The 18,668-nt window shown below is 36.7% G+C and overlaps 1 protein-coding gene across 1 annotated transcript in view; it reads left to right on the forward strand.

Annotated features, from left to right (window-relative positions):
- Positions 1 to 18,668, forward strand: part of DNAH7 (dynein axonemal heavy chain 7) — a 253,806-nt gene that overhangs the window by 158,654 nt on the left and 76,484 nt on the right. The window contains exons 44-47 of the mRNA XM_007447818.1: positions 960 to 1,306; positions 3,231 to 3,411; positions 5,811 to 5,996; positions 10,730 to 10,893. Of these exons, the coding sequence (XP_007447880.1) occupies positions 960 to 1,306; positions 3,231 to 3,411; positions 5,811 to 5,996; positions 10,730 to 10,893 (878 nt within the window). The remainder of the gene's footprint in view (positions 1 to 959; positions 1,307 to 3,230; positions 3,412 to 5,810; positions 5,997 to 10,729; positions 10,894 to 18,668) is intronic.

Raw genomic sequence — 18,668 nt, forward strand, 5'->3', positions numbered from 1 at the left:
AGATAAGATAGTAAATGGTATAAAGAAGTACTAATTCACAAAGGAGGAAATACAAATAGTCAATAAACATGTGAATACAAAATGTCAATAAACATATCATTCTTCATTTGTATTTAAAGAAATACAGATCAAAATAAAATTTCTCTAGCCTGTCAGAATGCCTACCAGTGTTGCTAAGGGTGTATGTAGTAAAACAGCAGGCACCCTTCTGCTTTCTGGAAGGCAGTTTGTCAGTATTTGTCAAAAGCTTTAAAAAAATAAAAGATATTAAAACTTTAATTCAATATGGCAATTGTAATAGTAAAAAAGAGAAAAAGGCACAGATAGGGTATTAGAATTATGGTTCTTATCTATGCATTGGAAGACTATCTATACAACCATTAAAAATGATGTAAGTGTTTACTAGCATGAGCAGATGTTCACTATGTATTGTGATTGAAATAGAACAGATTTTAAAACAGCGTGTATGTTAAGTATACTATGATTCCATTGGTTAAAATACAGCATATACACTGGTTTATAGCATATACGTATGAAAAAGATATAGAGGAATATAAAAGAAAATGTTTACAGGAGCTAACTATATATAGTTGATTTATAGGAGACATTCATATGTATAATTTCTCTGTGTTTTTCTGTTTGCATCTATAACTTTTATAGCTTTTCAGAAGCAACAAAACTCTTACTTTGTGACAGCCAGACTCTCTCTCATGTGTCTTTGAAGTAGATTTCATGTCATAAGTAGTCTCGTATAGGGTATCTTCCCGTTACTCTTTTTTGTCTGTAACTTTTCCTTTGGGATAAACTTCTCAACACTTCTTGAAACAATTCTGTCACTTTCACCGTTTCTACCCAATGAACAGTGAGTTTCTATCTTATGGCTTAGTTTGAAAATAGGACCCGATTACAAGTCATATGTAAACAATTCTTTTTTAATAATAGCATGTTATTATTTCAAGGACATTACAGTGGTAAAATCCATGAAGAGTCCTCCCGCTGGTGTCAAGCTTGTTATGGAAGCTGTATGCATCTTGAAAGGCATCAAAGCTGACAAAATCCCTGACCCAACGGGTTCAGGGAAAAAAATTGAGGATTTCTGGGGTCCCGCCAAAAGACTTCTTGGTGACATTCGATTTCTACAGTCACTTCATGAATATGACAAGGACAATATTCCTCCAGCTTACATGAACATCATAAGAAAAAATTATATTCCAAATCCAGATTTTGTTCCAGAAAAGATTAGAAATGCTTCCACAGCAGCCGAAGGTCTGTGCAAATGGGTCATAGCAATGGATTCGTATGACAAGTAAGTACTGACAAAAAGAAAATGAACTGGTGTGTTTTATTTTCAGGTCTGGCCATTTAAATAATATAAAGAGCTACATAGGTGAGAGGGTCCTCAGAAAATCCTGTCTAATGCCTGTTATATGACATATTTACTGGAGGTAAGACTGTACCAACTAAACAGTATAATCCAATGATACTTCAACTTTTTGGACTCAGGAACCCTTTATATTCTTAAAAATTATTGCAGACCCCAAAACCTTTTTTATCCACCATGTTAGAAATTAAAACTGAGAATTTTGGGCTTCCCTGGTGGCGCAGTGGTTGAGAATCTGCCTGCCAATGCAGGGGACACGGGTTCGAGCCCTGGTCTGGGAGGATCCCACATGCCGCAGAGCAACTAGCCCCGTGAGCCACAATTACTGAGCCTGCGCGTCTGGAGCCTGTGCTCTGCAACAAGAGAGGCCGCGATAGTGGGAGGCCTGCGCACCGCGATGAAGAGTGGCCCCCACTTGCCGCAGCTAGAGAATGCCCTCGCACAGAAATGAAGAGACAACACAGCCATAAATAAATAAATAAATAAATAAATAAATAAATAAATAAATAAATAAATAAATAATTTTTTTTAAACCCTGAGAATTTAAAAAAATATTTACTTCATTTTTAAATAGCAATAAAAAACTCCACATGTTTACATAAGTAACTTTTTTTTAATCCACATTTTCAAAAAAAGTTGTGAGAAAAGTGGTGGTTTCATATTTTTGCACATCTCTTTACTATGTGCTTTAAAAGACAGCTGGACTCTCAGATCTGCTTCTTCATTCAATCTGTTGTGGGATATATTGTTTTGATTGAAGTATATGAGGAAAATGCAGCCTCACACAGATGTTTAGTTGCACAAGGAGGAACTCTTGGAGTCCCTGAAGGGGAGGGGACATGTCTTGGACCACATTTTGAAAACCACCCTTAACATATATTCTTTGTTTAGACAAACAGCCTTTTTTGATGATTGTATGAGAAATACTTATATACAAAACAGAGTAAAATTTTTTGGTTATTTCTTCAAAACAGGAACTATTACTGGATGTCTTTCAAACTCATAAACAGTTTGAATCATTGTACATATATATTACAGGCTATGTATATTTTGGACCAGGATATATTATGTTAATGATAAATTTTAATTTAATGTTTTATCATTTACTTAGAAAGATAACATGACTTAATTCCATTTTCCAGATAAAAGAGAATTTAGGTCCATCCTTTTTCCTACAGAGTCCCTTTTATTACCAACATATATATTTATAAGATAGCTGGTTTTAGTTAGGGATATATTCTGAAATTTGAGAAGAGTACAATATAAAGACAGGAGTGTCATTCTTAGATGTATTTAATAAAACTGGAAGAGAAAAAACAGAGTTGGGGAACTGAGGAAGTGGGTGGACACACACAAAATCATTTTAACTATTTTGAGATGAAAATAAAATAGATTAACCCATTTAATTATTTAAAATAATAAAATTTTTTTAAAAATGAAAGAGTAAAATGATGTACATAAAATACCCTTCTTCTCATCATAATTAAGCCTTAACGAATTAGGCTAGTTTCCACAAACACTGCTCTTATTTTACATGTATATGCTTATTCTCCTTTTCCAAAATCACTGAAATTGACATTGGTGACAACTGAATATTTTAGTTTGGGTAAAAAAATTACTTATTTGAAAACATTATGTGTATTTATATCTATTTTAATAGTCATGTTTTATGTGCTGAGATCAGATTTGACTGATTCCTAAATGAAATATAAAATATAGAAATCAGTATAGGTTATACATGAAGATGTGTTTTGAGGTATAGTAAGTATATTAGAAAAGTAAATTCAGTGATAGAAAGTACACTAGAATATTAAACATGTATTTAATTTTCCAATTTTACTTTTGGCAGAGTGGCAAAAATAGTAGCTCCCAAAAAGATAAAACTGGCTGCAGCTGAAGGGGAGCTTAAAATTGCCATGGATGGTCTCAGAAAGAAGCAGTCAGTGCTTCGGGAAGTTCAGGACAAGCTGACCAAGCTTCAGGACACACTCGAACTAAATAAACAAAAGAAGGCTGACTTGGAAAACCAGGTATAGGATAATACAGACAAATATGGGCAAATCCTCAATTATTCTAAATAAAAATGATGTTCATGCTGGCACAAACATAGCAATCCTGTTTTCTTCCTGGTCAGTGGTTGGCAAACAGTGGACCACAGGCCAAGTCCACCATTGTCAGTTTTTGTACAGCCCACAAGCTAATAATGGTTTTGACATTTTTAAATGATTATATATTAAATGATTATATAAATACCTATATAATATCCTCATTTTTGCCTCTTGGTCCACAGAGCCTAAAATATTTACCTTCTGGCTCTTTACCCCACAAAAAGAAAAAAATTGCCAATAATCTCTGTTGTAGATTACTAGAATATTGAGCTAGATTATTTAAATCATTCTTCATTATAAGTGAGAAAATGGAGAACCAAAATGTTAAGTGACTTAGGTTATATAAGAGTTAATAGCTGATTTTCTTTGCTGTACACCTGAAACTAACACAACATTGTTAATCAACTATACTCCAAAAAAATTATTTTTTTTAAAAAAAGAGTTAATGGCAGAGCTGAGATTAGAACTCAATACCCAGAACCATAGTGTGTCCACTCAAAATGTTTTTAAGACTAAAATCACTGCTCTTAGATAGTGATACCATTTGCAAAAATTAATTGCTAGTGTCTGATTATGTTCCAGAAAAAAGTCAAAACTTTATAACAGTTAACATTTATTGCATGCTTATATGCAAGGCACTATTGTTCTGAGAGCAATGTATATTACCTCATTGATTCTCCCAAAAGCTTTCTGAGGTAGGTAATCTTTTTAAACCATTTTGTAATAACTGAAGCACAGAAAAGTTAAGCAACTTACTCACGGTCAATGCAGCTTCTAAGCTAAGATCCAAACCCAGGCAATCTGACTCTAACAGCTATGCTCTTTCTCACTGTACTAGACTGCTTCTTTCTGTAGGATATGTGCACAAATTCTATATTTGTGCAATATGTGACATTGTGCTAATCTTAAAAATGTGACCTATTATTAGGCATGGGTTCCAAGTGATCAGTTTTAGTTTAAATAATATAACTAAAAAATGGGTATGTGGTTGCTCACTGTAAACGTTTTTCAACTGTGTTGTATGTTTGAAATAACTTTTCATAATAAAATGTTGGAAAATTATGGTAATGTAAATTGAATGCATGCATATATGTGTATTAAAAATCTACTTTTGGAAGAGAAATTTTGGCTAAAATATTTTTACTTGGTGGTTTCTGATGGCAACCTTATTATAGTCCAAGACCTGATTCAACATTTTAATACTGTTGAAAGAAGAATGGGTGAAGAAAGAAACTAGGAAGCAAAAGATATTAAAGGAGGGAAAATTAAGAGAGAAAGGTTTTTATTTAGGAAATATCAAAAATATTACCAATTACATACCTTCTGCTTTTTTTAAACCTATCTTTAGATAAACTGATACAGTATTTTATATCTTTTAATCTGAAAGCATTTATTTAATATAAATATTAATAGCATAAAAAGTATAAGCCAAATTCTTATTCCAAAATAATCTAAATGTCTCTGCTTTTATCAATTATTTACTTCCTCAGTTCATGTAAATTATTTCATTTTGAACTTTAAGATAACCTTTACTTAGTCTTGTCATCTTCTAAGAATAATGATGCTAAGTCACTTAAAATTAATCAAAATAATTCAGGTATTCTATTGGAATATTGCTACTGCCATGGGTTGAAATAGCTTTTCCCAAAGTTTGCCATATTCATAATTATCCTTCCTCTTTCTTAAAATAACATTATGTATAATCAAACTTGGTTGACAGTCTTATGCACAAAGTAGGCTGTCAGCTGTTGATTGATGTCCTAATTTAAGGTTAATTACAAGTGTCCGAGTAGGTTTACACAATTTAACAACTTGAAAATTGTGCTTTGTAAGTAAGCATAAATTATTAAAACTTTTAACCTTTAAAATTATCATTAAATCAACCACAAGTTAAACGAGGGGAAAACGTTCATAGAATATTTAAAATAAAATGCATTTAGATTATTAAAATGGAGGGGAAACATCTATATTTGCAAGAGGATGTCCTTTGTTACTTAATTAACTTTCAGTGTCTCATACTGTAGCTCATTTCCTTTAATAGAGCTATTCTTTGCATTATATGATAAATATCTGTTAGGAATTTCACAAATTATATTAAAGTACACACTTTATTATGAAAAATATTCTAAAAGGTCATGGACTTGCCAGTCTTCATAGTTAGATATTGCACATTTTTCTTTTAGAGTGTTAAAAAAAATAAATTCCAGGCGTGTTTGTAATGTAAAAATTTATCCCTGAGGGTAAAATCTTGCAGAAATTTAAATAATTTTTTAACTTATTCTCCTTGTAGATGTTGATAAAAGTTTACTTTTATTTTTGAGGTTGACCTGTGTAGCAAAAAGCTAGAACGAGCTGAAAAGTTGATCGGAGGCCTTGGGGGTGAGAAAACTCGCTGGAGCCAAACAGCTCTGGAGCTGGGGCAGCTGTACATCAACCTGACAGGGGACATCCTCATTTCTTCAGGGGTCGTCGCTTACCTCGGAGCCTTTACATCTAACTATCGACAGGTAGGGAGTACTCATCGACCTCTAGGGTCTCTTCCTGACCCTCCTATTACAATCAACATTAATCTTGGGGTTGTTTGTTTGTTTGTTTGGATTTTTTGGTAAGTACGAGGGAGAAAAATGTTTTCAAGTGATTTCTAGTTGTGTATTTTAATTATTCAATAAATTAGCTTGGTAGCCAAAAAAGTGCTATATCAAATACTCTTCTAATTGTTTTAGAAACAGAAAGATCTACTTTAGAACGTAATGTGAAATGGTAGGCTCTACTGATAAAATTGCAGTTCTCAAACAAGTATAAAGGTATCGGGATATTTTGGGGGGCTGGGGGTGTTTAGTCAACTACTCTCTATGAATCTCAGTAATAAATCATTTCCAAATGACTTGAGAAACTGAAACTTTATGGGAGGAAAAGATGAACCTACCTAAAACCCAATTGATAAGTGGCTTCTTTCCTAAGAAAATAAATACCAGGTTCCCTGCTTCGAATTCCCACCCCTTTGACGGATTCTGCCTCCTCGATCCAACTCCTAACCCCTACTTCTCCCAGCTTTTTTGTTCCACTGTTCAGTCCCTTTCTCAATGAGGCCCAGCACATTCTTCAGCTCTCTCTAGATGTACAACCCAGGACTTGGCCCTGTCAAAGCAGGAGGAGAGATTTAGAGAAATTAAAAGGAGAAGGCAGTGAAAATAAAGAGAAGAGAGAAATTTGAAACATTTGGCAATAGCTTCTGGTGTCAACGGAGGAGAGAGAGAGTAAATGAAAACCCACTTCTGTGTGTGGCTTCATCAAGTTTTACAAAGCATTCGCTTTGCCCGTGGTCTCAGTTGAGCTTCACTTGAATTCAGGGCTTTCGCTTAAGTAGGGTTGATTCTTGGTGGCCACTGTTTTGGTTTGCTTGTTTGCTTTTAACCAAACTAGTTTAAAATCCTCACATTGATCATGCTTCTGTCTTTATCTTTTGGGTGCTGGTAGCCCTTGTCCTGGTGCATGACTTTCATATTCTTCTTAGCTTTCTGTCTTCATTTGTGTCTGTCTGCAGTTATGGCATTGACATCTTGTAGTTCAGATAATTAACTTTTAACATGACACTATTTACCTCGTCATAGACTTGTTTGCTCGACATTTTCAGAGACTGAGGCTTATAAAGATTAAGAAAACTGCTCAGAACCACACAGCTGGTTAATGACAGAGCAGAAATGAGACTTGTTTTCACCTGAATCCTAATTTAGCCCTCTTTCTACTCTTCTATGTGAACTTGGAAGGTTGAAAGTAGTACCTGCAGAGCCTCCGACACTCCTTTGTTGGTTCCCAACATACCCCCGGGTGTCTGCACTGGCTCCTGTTGAGCATTCCAGTGCCATGCTGGAAGTCACCAGCCAGGGCCACTCCTCCCAACCCAGCCCTCTCTGACGACTCCTTCCAAAGCACTGCATCTTGCTTGACTCCCCAGTCACCTGCTTCCACCAGAATGGGGGCTGCCAGTTAGACTACTACACAGATGCTTCAAGGAAGCATTGAGGCCTGAACTGAGACCTTGAAATTTATGGACAGAAGCAAAGCAACACTAAACTAGACACAAGCTCCAAGCAAAGCTCATAACTCCTTCTGTGAACTCATGTCCACTGTCCCCACCCCTGATTCAAGAGGACACCTTATCCTGTCCCATCTAAGAAGGCTTGAAGGCAATTTTATCCCTTCCTTGCTTCACTGTAGCAACCTAGGCTTTCACTTAACTAATCTCTAATGTCATTGTTCCTTCCTTTGAATTCATTCTCTGAATCCTGCTCTGTAATCGTCTCTTTTATCTATTTCTCCTGGGTCAGGGCAGCTGGCAGTTTACGCCCCGTCACGTTTCCCATTCGATTCTAAGCACAAGGGTAATAGTGGCAACTTCAGTGCTCTGCCCAGATCCCACCTGGTTTCCTGTGCGTTCACGTCCAACAACCAGCACCTGTGCCTTTTTTGGCAGACTTCCCTTGGGTTCTTAGAACTCTGCGCAGTGCTTGGAGAGCTAAAATTGGCTGGGAATTTACTGCCCTCTGAGGCTGGCCTCAATGAAAGACTGACAGAGGTGAGAGCCTGAAGGTCTGTCTCCCTTCCTCTGGTTGGAACAAATGCGAGGAATAACTTTCACCCCTTGTAGGAATAAGGTGTAACCACCTGTGCAGAACTTTGGCTGATCTCTCACCTTTTACTGGCTTTTTCCTGGTCGTTATACTGCTTCTCCTAGTATCCCTTCCTTAATAAATCATTTCAGATAAATCTTCATGTCAGAGTCTGCTACTGGGAAACCCAAGTAAGACAGAAAGGCTTTAAAACAATCTAGGTTTTTTCCTAACATCAAAGTCTCTGGATACCAAGAGCCTGCAGTAAGTAGCTAGATCCCCTCCCTCTAAGCTTGAGTCTGAGTAGCTGTCAATTATTCATCAACCCCTTTGTAGAGTTTCTGGCACTCCTCATAATAAAATGTAGAAAATTTCCATTCTCCTAGCATAACTGGGCCCACAGTATTCGATTGTAATGCCCATGCCTATCTCCAAAACAAAATCCTACAAAGCTGTAAGGACATACAAGCCCTGGAGCTGAATTACTTTGAACTTTCTAAGAGACCTTTTCCTACCGATAATCAAAGTCAAAACTGCTTTGGTGGTGGTAGTTACTTTCGCCAAGATGGCACCCTTGGTGGTCAGTTTTCAATTTCCACCAACTATCTTACCACCTGATTACCAGCCAAGGTCCTTGGCTTGTATTTTGAGATGCTTGTTCAGAGGCCCTCATGTTCATTTCACTTATTCTCTGCTGCTACACCCTTACAGATGTATAATTGGCCGCTTAAATTTCTAAGCCAGAGTTCATCTGTGATAACATAATACACCTGTCAACTATAGCTAGCATTCCACAGCACCTATGGCTTTCATTTTCCTTACTTCTTCCCCATATCACTGGCTACGATGCCCATACCAGCATCAAGCTGTATCTGAGAAAACCTTCAGACCTCCCCACAAAAGTCTTCAGGCCAACGAAAAATCAAAACATGCCCATAGGAACTGTGCACTAGGAGCCAGAATCAAACTGGAAATGCTGCCTTCTCCTCTGCCCTACGTAGCCATGCCATCTGTCCTGGTGCCAACAACCAAAGCAAGTAAAACCTCAGGTGATAGTCATTAAGTACTCATGAGTGTGCTGTCTTAACTCAAGTTTGAATCATGGTTAACAACTCTGAATTCCCTTCTGCGGGCAGTTTGCTAAGCCCTCACGCCAACCATTTCCCCTTTCAGGCTCTAATAGTCCTGGGTTACAATAGGCACATATCCAACTTCCAGAGGCCCCCATATACCTAACACCCAAGGACGGCCCCTTCTTCCCAGTGCCTGTGGAGCTATTCAAAGGACCCAGTCATCGGGAAGCCCTGGAAACCTAGCTAACTCCACCCCACTCTGCTTGATGTTTATAAACTGCCCCCTACAGTTCCACCTTGCTGTTACTCTGTGTCCAGGTGCAGCCTCCTGTGTGTCAGCTTTCCCTCATTTGGAGCTGTACGTAACAAAGAGTTCTGCCTCTCATCTATAGGAGTGTCTTTGTGTTATGGCCCACCATCCAAGGAAGCTTTAATCATACCTAAGACCATATAATTATGAGACAGAAGCCTGGCAGACAATGGCTTAATCAAAGTAAAAATGTCATCCATAAATGGGCAATTTGAAATCATGTGCCACTGATGAGATGCAATGAGAACACAGTATCATGTCTGTGATATTCCTGCCAAAGGTGCATACCTAAATTGACTCATGAGAGAACACTACACAGACCCAGCTGTGGGGCATTCTACAGAATAACCGGCTAATCGAGGTCATGAAAATCATCAGCTGTCCCCAGACTGTCATAGCCTTTCATGTGCAAACCGAAGGGAATGTTGGTCCAACCTACTCAGCAGGACCCCGAGGGAGACGGTAGTACCCACCATGCCCACTCAGCTAGCTCCACTTGGCACACATGGCATCCTCATTTGCCTATGGACTGGTATCAACACCACACATATCCACCTCTCCTTGCCCCTTTCTAACCTATTTTCTCTCCAGTCATGTCTTTCAGTGTTTATGAACCCTTTGATCTATAACCTCAATTTGGACCTTGATTTCTGATTTTCTGAATGTGAACCTAAGCATGAAGTACGCTTCTGGTTCCTGAGCATCCTAGCAAACTGTGCCCCAGGTGGGGTATCCAAAACTCCAGTATGCGCCCTGATCCTTATTGGTGCCTAATAACCCTGCTCTGGTCTCTCCCCCAGGACATGTGAGAGCCAGACACAAATGTTTTCTGTGTCCCCTACTGGTTCAAATTGGATTTACTTTTATACCACAATATTGTAGTAAGGTGTGCTGATATTTATCATTTAAAGAAAATGTGTAGAGAAACATGGTGATCTCCATGTATTTTGTCAACAGAAGCTTTGGAATCATAATTGGCAATTATTTTTTCCAGACACAAAGTTCTGATTTCACTAGTAAGGGATCTATCTAAATTTTATCTTAACATTATATATAATTTTCATTTGAATACCTAGTAGAGCTTCTAAATTATGGTTTTATTTTGAAAAATATGATGAACACAAATCATTTTTGAGGTAGAGTTTCAACAGTGCTTTGTAGACTCAGAGCATAGTTGAGGAGTTTACAAGGTACTCATTTGGTAACCTCCAACCTCATTTTTATATTTTTCTGTGTATGTCTTAAAGAACCAAATCAAGGAGTGGACAAATCTGTGCAAAGGAAGAGATATCCCCTGCTCATATGATTATTCCCTTATGAGTATTCTGGGAGAAGCAGTGACAATTCGAGCCTGGAATATTGCTGGATTACCTTCTGACTCATTTTCTATCGATAACGGGATCATCATAACGTAAGGAAAATATTTCTCACAAATGATCTCTGTCAGTCAGTGGATTTATTTATCTGTGTACCTTTTTAACACAGCTAGTAAACTCTTATAGTATTGAAAAATGTTTTACTTAACTAATCAGCTAAATTAAATATGGATAATCACTTCCCTCTCCAATTAATGTCAGAGTGGTTGAGCATTGGAGACAGTAGTAAACAAACTAAAAACCCCAGATGACTTTTGCTTAATCTTTAATCAATTTTTAGCAAATAGAACAAAACCCTGCCATAATTTTTTATTCCCATAAAACACAGGGTTTTGCTATTATAGGTTAGTGAAACGTGAAGGGATAGGTTTGAGTTGGTGATGTCTTATTCCCTGCTGGGTGTGCGACCACCTTAAATGATATGAATACATTTCTGGGTCCTGGGCTGATTGGGGCTTTTGAAAGAGTGGTGCTATTCTTGGAATCTCCTGGTTAGTAGATAAATCCCATGGAGATTGGGCCAGGAGGATAGTGGAGGCTCATCTAGCCTTACCTTTCCTCAAGGTGTTGCCTTCTAGAAGCCAAGGACTTCACTCTGTCCTAGTGTGAGGACAGTCATTGATTGTGTTATTTTCAAGGTCACATTACTTTGGGCCTTCTATCACTGGGCCAATCTTTTTGGAGGTTTTAGCATGTTAGAAATAGCACAGGGAAACCATCAGGAAACATTCAGTTCTGTGTTACATCACTATTTTGAGTAGTTGTTACTTTACTACTGAAAAAGTAATTGATATGACGGTACTTAAAGTAAAAATGGTTGAGGCATGTAAATTTTTTAAAATAGAATTAACCACTATGTGTAAAAACCAGTTATTATTAAATTTTTTGTTTGTAACATTTATGAAAATTATTCTATAAATTAAAATTCTGGTGAACAGATTTCTTTACTGCTCAGCAAGTGATCCTGACATATGGATTTCTATAGCATTTATTTACTGAACTATTCTAAAAGAATTTGAAGCATGTGCAGTTTGAATATAACATAAAATAGGATAAAATCTGATAAGACCACCTAGGGATATTAAAGAGGTAGTTACTATTAGGTACTTGAGACAAGCTAAGCCTTGCAGTTGGGTCCTGAATTAAGCTCACAGCTTTGTGATAACCAAGGTAAAAAAAGAAAAGCTGTGTCACACAGTTCTCATTTTTCAATCAAGCAAATCATACTCAGAAAAACAAACTTTCCCAGGAAGTAAACTTAAATTTAATTATTTTGTTGATTTGGAGACGAGATTATCAAACTTTTCTTTGGTGGACTAAAATTAAGGACTGGGTACTCTTGCTCTGATAATCTACATTAATCCAGAAGAAAAATTATAGAATCTAGATAAGTGATAAATATGTGCATTAGTTTGCAACTAAAACAGATGTTTAAGTACCTTTTAAGAAGTATAAGATGGCAGCTAGTTCGTTTTTTAAATACTTAACAAGTAGGTGGCAAACAGTTTGCGTAGACGTTTAATGTGAGAATACGCATTAGACGTTGACAATATGGGAGGATTCTGAAAGTTTAGAAGTCTATCTTTTGGAAGGCTCATATATTGTTGGTGGGAATGTACATTGGTACAGCCACTATGGAGAACAGTATGGAGATTCCTCAAAAAATTAAGAAGAGAACTACCATATGATCCAGCCATTCCACTTCTGGGTATTTATCTGAAGAAAACAAAAACACGAATTAGAAAAGATATGTGCATCCCTGTGTTCATCACAGCATTATTTATAATATCCAACAATATGGAAGTAACCCAAATGTCTCTCAGCAGATGAAGGGCTAAAGATGTGGTGTATATGTAAGATGAAATACTACTCAGCCATAAAAAAGATGAAGTCTTGCCACTCGTAACAACATGGATGGACCTTGAGGGTATTATGCTAAGTGAAATAAGACAGATGGAAAAAGACAAATACTGTATGATTTCGCTCCAATGTGAAATAATAAATAGATAGATAAATAATAAACAAAACAGAACAAAGCAAACACACAGATACAGAGAGCAGAGTAGTAGTTACCAGAGGGGAGGGGATGGGGGTGTGGGGGGAGGGTGAAATGGGTAAAGGGGATCAAAGATCTGGTAATGAATGGAAACTAAACCTTCGGTGGTGGGCGTGCTGTAGAAGTCAAAATATAATATTGTACAAATAATAATAATTAATGATAATAAAATTTTATTTTAAAAATTTCAAAAGAAAAAGAAAGAAGTCCACCTTTTACTTTCGTCCAGCTGGACCAATTAACTTCAGCTAAAATAATAGTCCAATTTGTTGTTGTTGTTGTTGTTGTTGTTGCTATTGTTTCCCTCTCAGAAAAAAAAGCTTTGATCTTCCCAAACAATTGTGAATATACTTGGTCATGTCCCACATAGTAGTAGTTATGCCTTTATTGTTTTGATTTGCAATTTATATACTTTGGTTCTACCTAGGAGGACATCTGTAACGTATTCCTGTAACTCCATTTATCCAGCGGAGGCTGATATACTTCTTATTTTCTAGCAAATAAATATACCCTTTCTTTTGGGTCCAGTCATATTTCAATAATACTGGAACTGTTGATGAATATTTCTGCTTTTAATATTCCATATCTTTCAGTGATCTTTTTCAAGACGAACTTCCATTTCAGGAGAGATTGAAGTAGAAAATGGTTTTAATGAGCCATAACCCCTAAATGTTTGCTATTTGTTTGTAAAAGTGTTGAAGCATTCGCAAGAAGTTATGGTAGCAACCTTACTAAGTAGGAAATATTAACATTTTTCATTCTTGGCTTTCCTTTCAATGTTTTTGGTAATCTTACACTGAGAGGTTTCAGTAAATAGGTTAAGGTGATCATTTTGAAGCATCAGATAAGTATCTTACTTATCTGCTAGTGTGTTCTTCCTTCCCCAGAGATACTTGATAATGCTAATACCTAATATGGAGCACTTACTAAGGACCTGAGCCTGTGCTAAATGCTTTTCACATACTATCTCAGCTGAGGGAAGAGTGAGTAATTTAGGGAACTGGAAGAATATGTAAAATTTGGACAAGTTAGAACATAATTAACTTTTGGAGCTACTGACACTTGATGTTTCCTTAGCTAATCAGAATTTCAAGGGCTAGTGATAACATTAAATGTAATTGGATTCTATCTAAACATTTCACAGGGGAAATATTGGGATTGTTTAACAACTTGGTAAGTAGATCAGACCTACCTATATCTAATATAACTCTGCTTTTAAAAAATGTTTTAAATTTTCATTTATATAGGAGTCAGATAAATCAGGTTTATTTCAGCAACAGTAATAACTGAGAGGAACACCCACCATTCTTTGTCTGTTTTTTTTTTTTTCTTAAGAGCAAATATTTTTATTTATTGTGCTGAAAAGAAGCCAAAATGGTGAATTAGTGATCCTGATATTTTAATTTTTGGTGGACATTTCTTTTGCTTCTGTGATGATAAAACATTTATAAATGCATGCAATATTTTAATACTTTTTATAATAATACTCAGAAAAAAATACCCAGTGGATTATTTTTCCTTGGATGCCTTTAAAAGTTTCCTTGCAGTGAGAGAATACTACCTATATATTCAGTGATGCATTGACTATTATTTTTATTCCTCAAACTGATTCATAAATTTTTTTAACATCTTTATTGGAGTATAAGTGCTTTACCATGGTGTGTTAATTTCTGCTTTACAACAAAATTAATCAGTTATATATATACATATGTTCCCTTATCTCTTCACTCTTGCGTCTCCCTCCCTCCCACCCTCCCTATCCCACCCCTCCAAGCAGTCACGAGCTGATCTCCCTGTGCTATGCAGCTGCTTACCACTAGCTAATCTACTTTACGTTTGGTAGTATATATATGTCCATGCCTCTCTCTTGCTTTGTCACAGCTTACCCTTCCCCCTCCCCATATCCTCAAGTCCATTCTCTAGTAGGTCTGTGTCTTTATTCCTGTCTTACCCCTAGGTTCTTCATGACATTTTTTTTTTCTTAAATTCCATATATATGTGTTAGCGTACGATATTTGTCTCTCTCTTTCTGACTTCACGCTGTATGACGGACTCTAGGTCTATCCACCTCATTACAAATAACTCAATTTCATTTCTTTTTATGGCTGAGTAACATTCCATTGTATATATGTGCCACATCATCTTTATCCGTTCATCCAATGATGGACACTTAGGTTGTTTCCATCTCCGGGCTATTGTAAATAGAGCTGCAATGAACATTTTGGTACATGACTCTTTTTGAATTATGGTTTTCTCAGGGTATATGCCCAGTAGTGGGATTGCTGGGTCATATGGTAGTTCTATTTGTAGTTTTTTAAGGAACCTCCATACTGTTCTCCATAGTGGCTGAACCAATTCACATTCCCACCAGCAGTGCAAGAGTGTTCCCTTTTCTCCACACCCTCTCCAGCATTTATTGTTTCTAGATTTTTTGATGATGGCCATTCTGACTGGTGTGAGATGATATCTCATTGTAGTTTTGATTTGCATTTCTCTAATGATTAATGATGTTGAGCATTCTTTCATGTGTTTGTTGGCAGTCTGTATATCTTCTTTGGAGAAATGTCTATTTAGGTCTTCTGCCCATTTTTGGATTGGGTTGTTTATTTTTTTGTTATTGAGCTGCATGAGCTGCCTGTAAATTTTAGAGATTAATCCTTTGTCAGTTGATTCATTTGCAAATATTTTCTCCCATTCTGAGGGCTGTCTTTTGGTCTTGTTTATGGTTTCCTTTGCTGTGCAAAAGCTTTGAAGTTTCATTAGGTCCCATTTGTTTATTTTTGTTTTTATCTCCATTACTCTAGGAGATGGGTCAAGAAGGATCTTGCTGTGATTTATGTCATAGAGTGTCCTGCCTATGTTTTCCTCTAGGAGTTTGATAGTTTCTGGCCTTACATTTAGGTCTCTAATCCATTTTGAGCTTATTTTTGTGTATGGTGTTAGGGAGTGGTCTAATCTCATACTTCTACAGACACCTGTCCAGTTTTCCCAGCACCACTTATTGAAGAGGCTGTCCTTTCTCCACTGTACATTCCTGCCACCTTTATCAAAGATAAGGTGACCATATGTGCATGGGTTTATCTCTGGGCTTTCTATCCTATTCCATTGATCTATCTTTCTGTTTTTGTGCCAGTACCATACTGTCTTGATTACTGTAGCTTTGTAGTATAGTCTGAAGTCAGGCAGCCTGATTCCTCCAGCTCCATTTTTTGTTCTCAAGATTGCTTTGGCTATTCGGGGTCTTTTGTGTTTCCATACAAATTGTGAAATTTTTTGTTCTAGTTCTGTGAAAAATGCCAGTGGTAGTTTGATAGGGATTGCATTGAATCTATAGATTGCTTTGGGAAGTAGAGTCATTTTCACAATGTTGATTCTTCCAATCCAAGAACATGGTATATCTCTCCATCTGTTTGTATCATCTTTAATTTCTTTCATCAGTGTCTTATAATTTTCTGCATACAGGTCTTTTGTCTCCTTAGGTAGGTTTATTCCTAGATATTTTATTCTTTTTGTTGCAATGGTAAATGGGAGTGTTTTCTTGATTTCACTTTCAGATTTTTCATCAGGAGTGTATAGGAATGCCAGAGATTTCTGTGCATTAATTTTGTATCCTGCTACTTTACCAAATTCATTGATTAGCTCTAGTAGTTTTCTGGTAGCATCTTTAGGATTCTCTATGTATAGTATCATGTCATCTGCAAATAGTGACAGCTTTACTTCTTCTTTTCCAATTTGGATTCCTTTTATTTCCTTTTCTTCTCTGATTGCTGTGGCTAAAACTTCCAAAACTATGTTGAATAAGAGTGGTGAGAGTGGGCAACTTGTCTTGTTCCTGATCTTGTGTGTGTGTGTGTGTGTATGTGTGTGTGTGTGTGTGTGTGTGTGTGTGTAAAGAGGAAAATACCACAACTCTTTGAAATGCTCCACTGCTATATATCCAAATTCCATCCTTCCATGCAGACTACAGTGAACATGTATTATCATGTTAGAAGTCTGTATTTTTCAAAAATACAAAAGAGCACCAAATATTTATCCTCTCTAGACAACAGCAAAAGAACAAACACTATCAAAACTTGGAGTGCTGGGTGCTATAATAATTCAGTTTCCACTTGAGAAACTGTGGGAGCTCTGATCTTCAAAAGCAAACATTGTAGACTGAAGCCACAACATTGTCCTGTTTTCGAATCAAAAAGATGTTATCTTGAGGGTGTTGTTTGAAGAAAATTAATTTGATGCAGTTGTTAACTGAGTATTGAACAGTATCTCTCTTCCAACTTTTTTCTTCTTTTTCAGAATTGTTTTGTCTAGTTTTTACTTCTCAATATTAATTTTAGAATATCCACAGAAGATTCTGCTGAGTTTTCGGTAGGGACTGCAGAATCTATAGATCAAAATTTGGGAAGAATTGACAACTTTGTAAGTCTTCTAATCCATGAAAACAGTATATCTCTCCATTTATTTAGATCTTCTTTGATCTTTGTTGGAAGATCTTATCTATGAATTCAATTTTAAAATACTTATAGGACATTCAAGTTATCTGTTTATTCTCAAGTGAGTTTTGGTAGTTTCTGTCTTTCAAGAAAGTGGTCCATTTCAACTAAGTTGCCAGATTTATGGGCATAGGGTTGTTTGTAGCATTCCCTTAACATCCTATTAATTTCTGCAGGGTCTGTGATAATTTTCTCTATCATTCCTTATATTGGTAATTTGTACCTTCTTTGTTTAGCTAGAGTTTGATAAATTTTGTAGATCCTATCTAAGAACAAGCCTTTTATTGCTTTTCTCCTTTTTTATTTTTTTGGTTTTTGTTTTATTTGGTTGGTTGGTTTTTAATTTCATTGATTTCTCATTTAAAATTTACTGTTTCTTTTCTTTTGCTTGCTTTTGACCTAAATTGCTCTTCTTTTTCTGATATAAGAGGGAAGCTTTTTTTTTTTTTTTTTTTTTTTTTTTTGGGGTATGCGGGCCTCTCACGGCTGTGGCCTCTCCCATTGTGGAGCACAGGGTCCAGACGTGCAGGCTCAGCGGCCATGGCTCACGGGCTTGGCTGCTCCGCGGCATGAGGGATCCTCCCGGACCGGGGCGCGAACCCGTGTCCCCTGCATCGGCAGGCAGACTCTCAACCACTGCGCCACCAGGGAAGCCCATCCAAATGTAATATATCGTTTTTCTCTGCTGCTTTTTTTAAAATATTTTTTCAAAATATTTTTCCTGGGCTTCCCTGGTGGCGCAGTGGTTGAGAGTCTGCCTGCCGATATAGGGAACACGGGTTCGTGCCCCAGTCCGGGAAGATCCCACATGCCACGGAGCGGCTAGGCCCGTGAACCATGGCCGCTGAGCCTGCACGTCCGGAGCCTGTGCTCCACAACGCAAGAGGCCACAACAATGAGAGGCCCAACAAAAAAAAAAAAAAAAAAAAAAAAATTTTTCTTTGGTTTTCAGCACAGTTTGATTAATGAGGTTGGGTGTGGGTGGGGGTTTTTTGTTTTTTTTGTATTTTTGGTTTCTCCTTTTTAAGGATTGAGTTTTGTGAAGCTGTAAATTTATGTGTTTCACTGAATTTGGGAAAGTTTCAACCATTTTTTCAAATATTTTTTCTACACCAATCTCTTTCTCCTTCTTTCTGGGCCCCAGTGACATGAATGTTAAACCTTTTAATATTTTCTCACAGGTCTTTGAGACCCTGTTCTTTTTTTTTCCGATCTTTTTTTCTCTTTATTATTCAAACTGGATTTTTTTTTTTTTTTTTTTTTG

The sequence above is a fragment of the Lipotes vexillifer genome, unplaced genomic scaffold (genome assembly GCF_000442215.2).
Source record: "Lipotes vexillifer unplaced genomic scaffold, Lipotes_vexillifer_v1.1 scaffold555, whole genome shotgun sequence".
Lineage (NCBI taxonomy): Eukaryota > Metazoa > Chordata > Mammalia > Artiodactyla > Lipotidae > Lipotes > Lipotes vexillifer.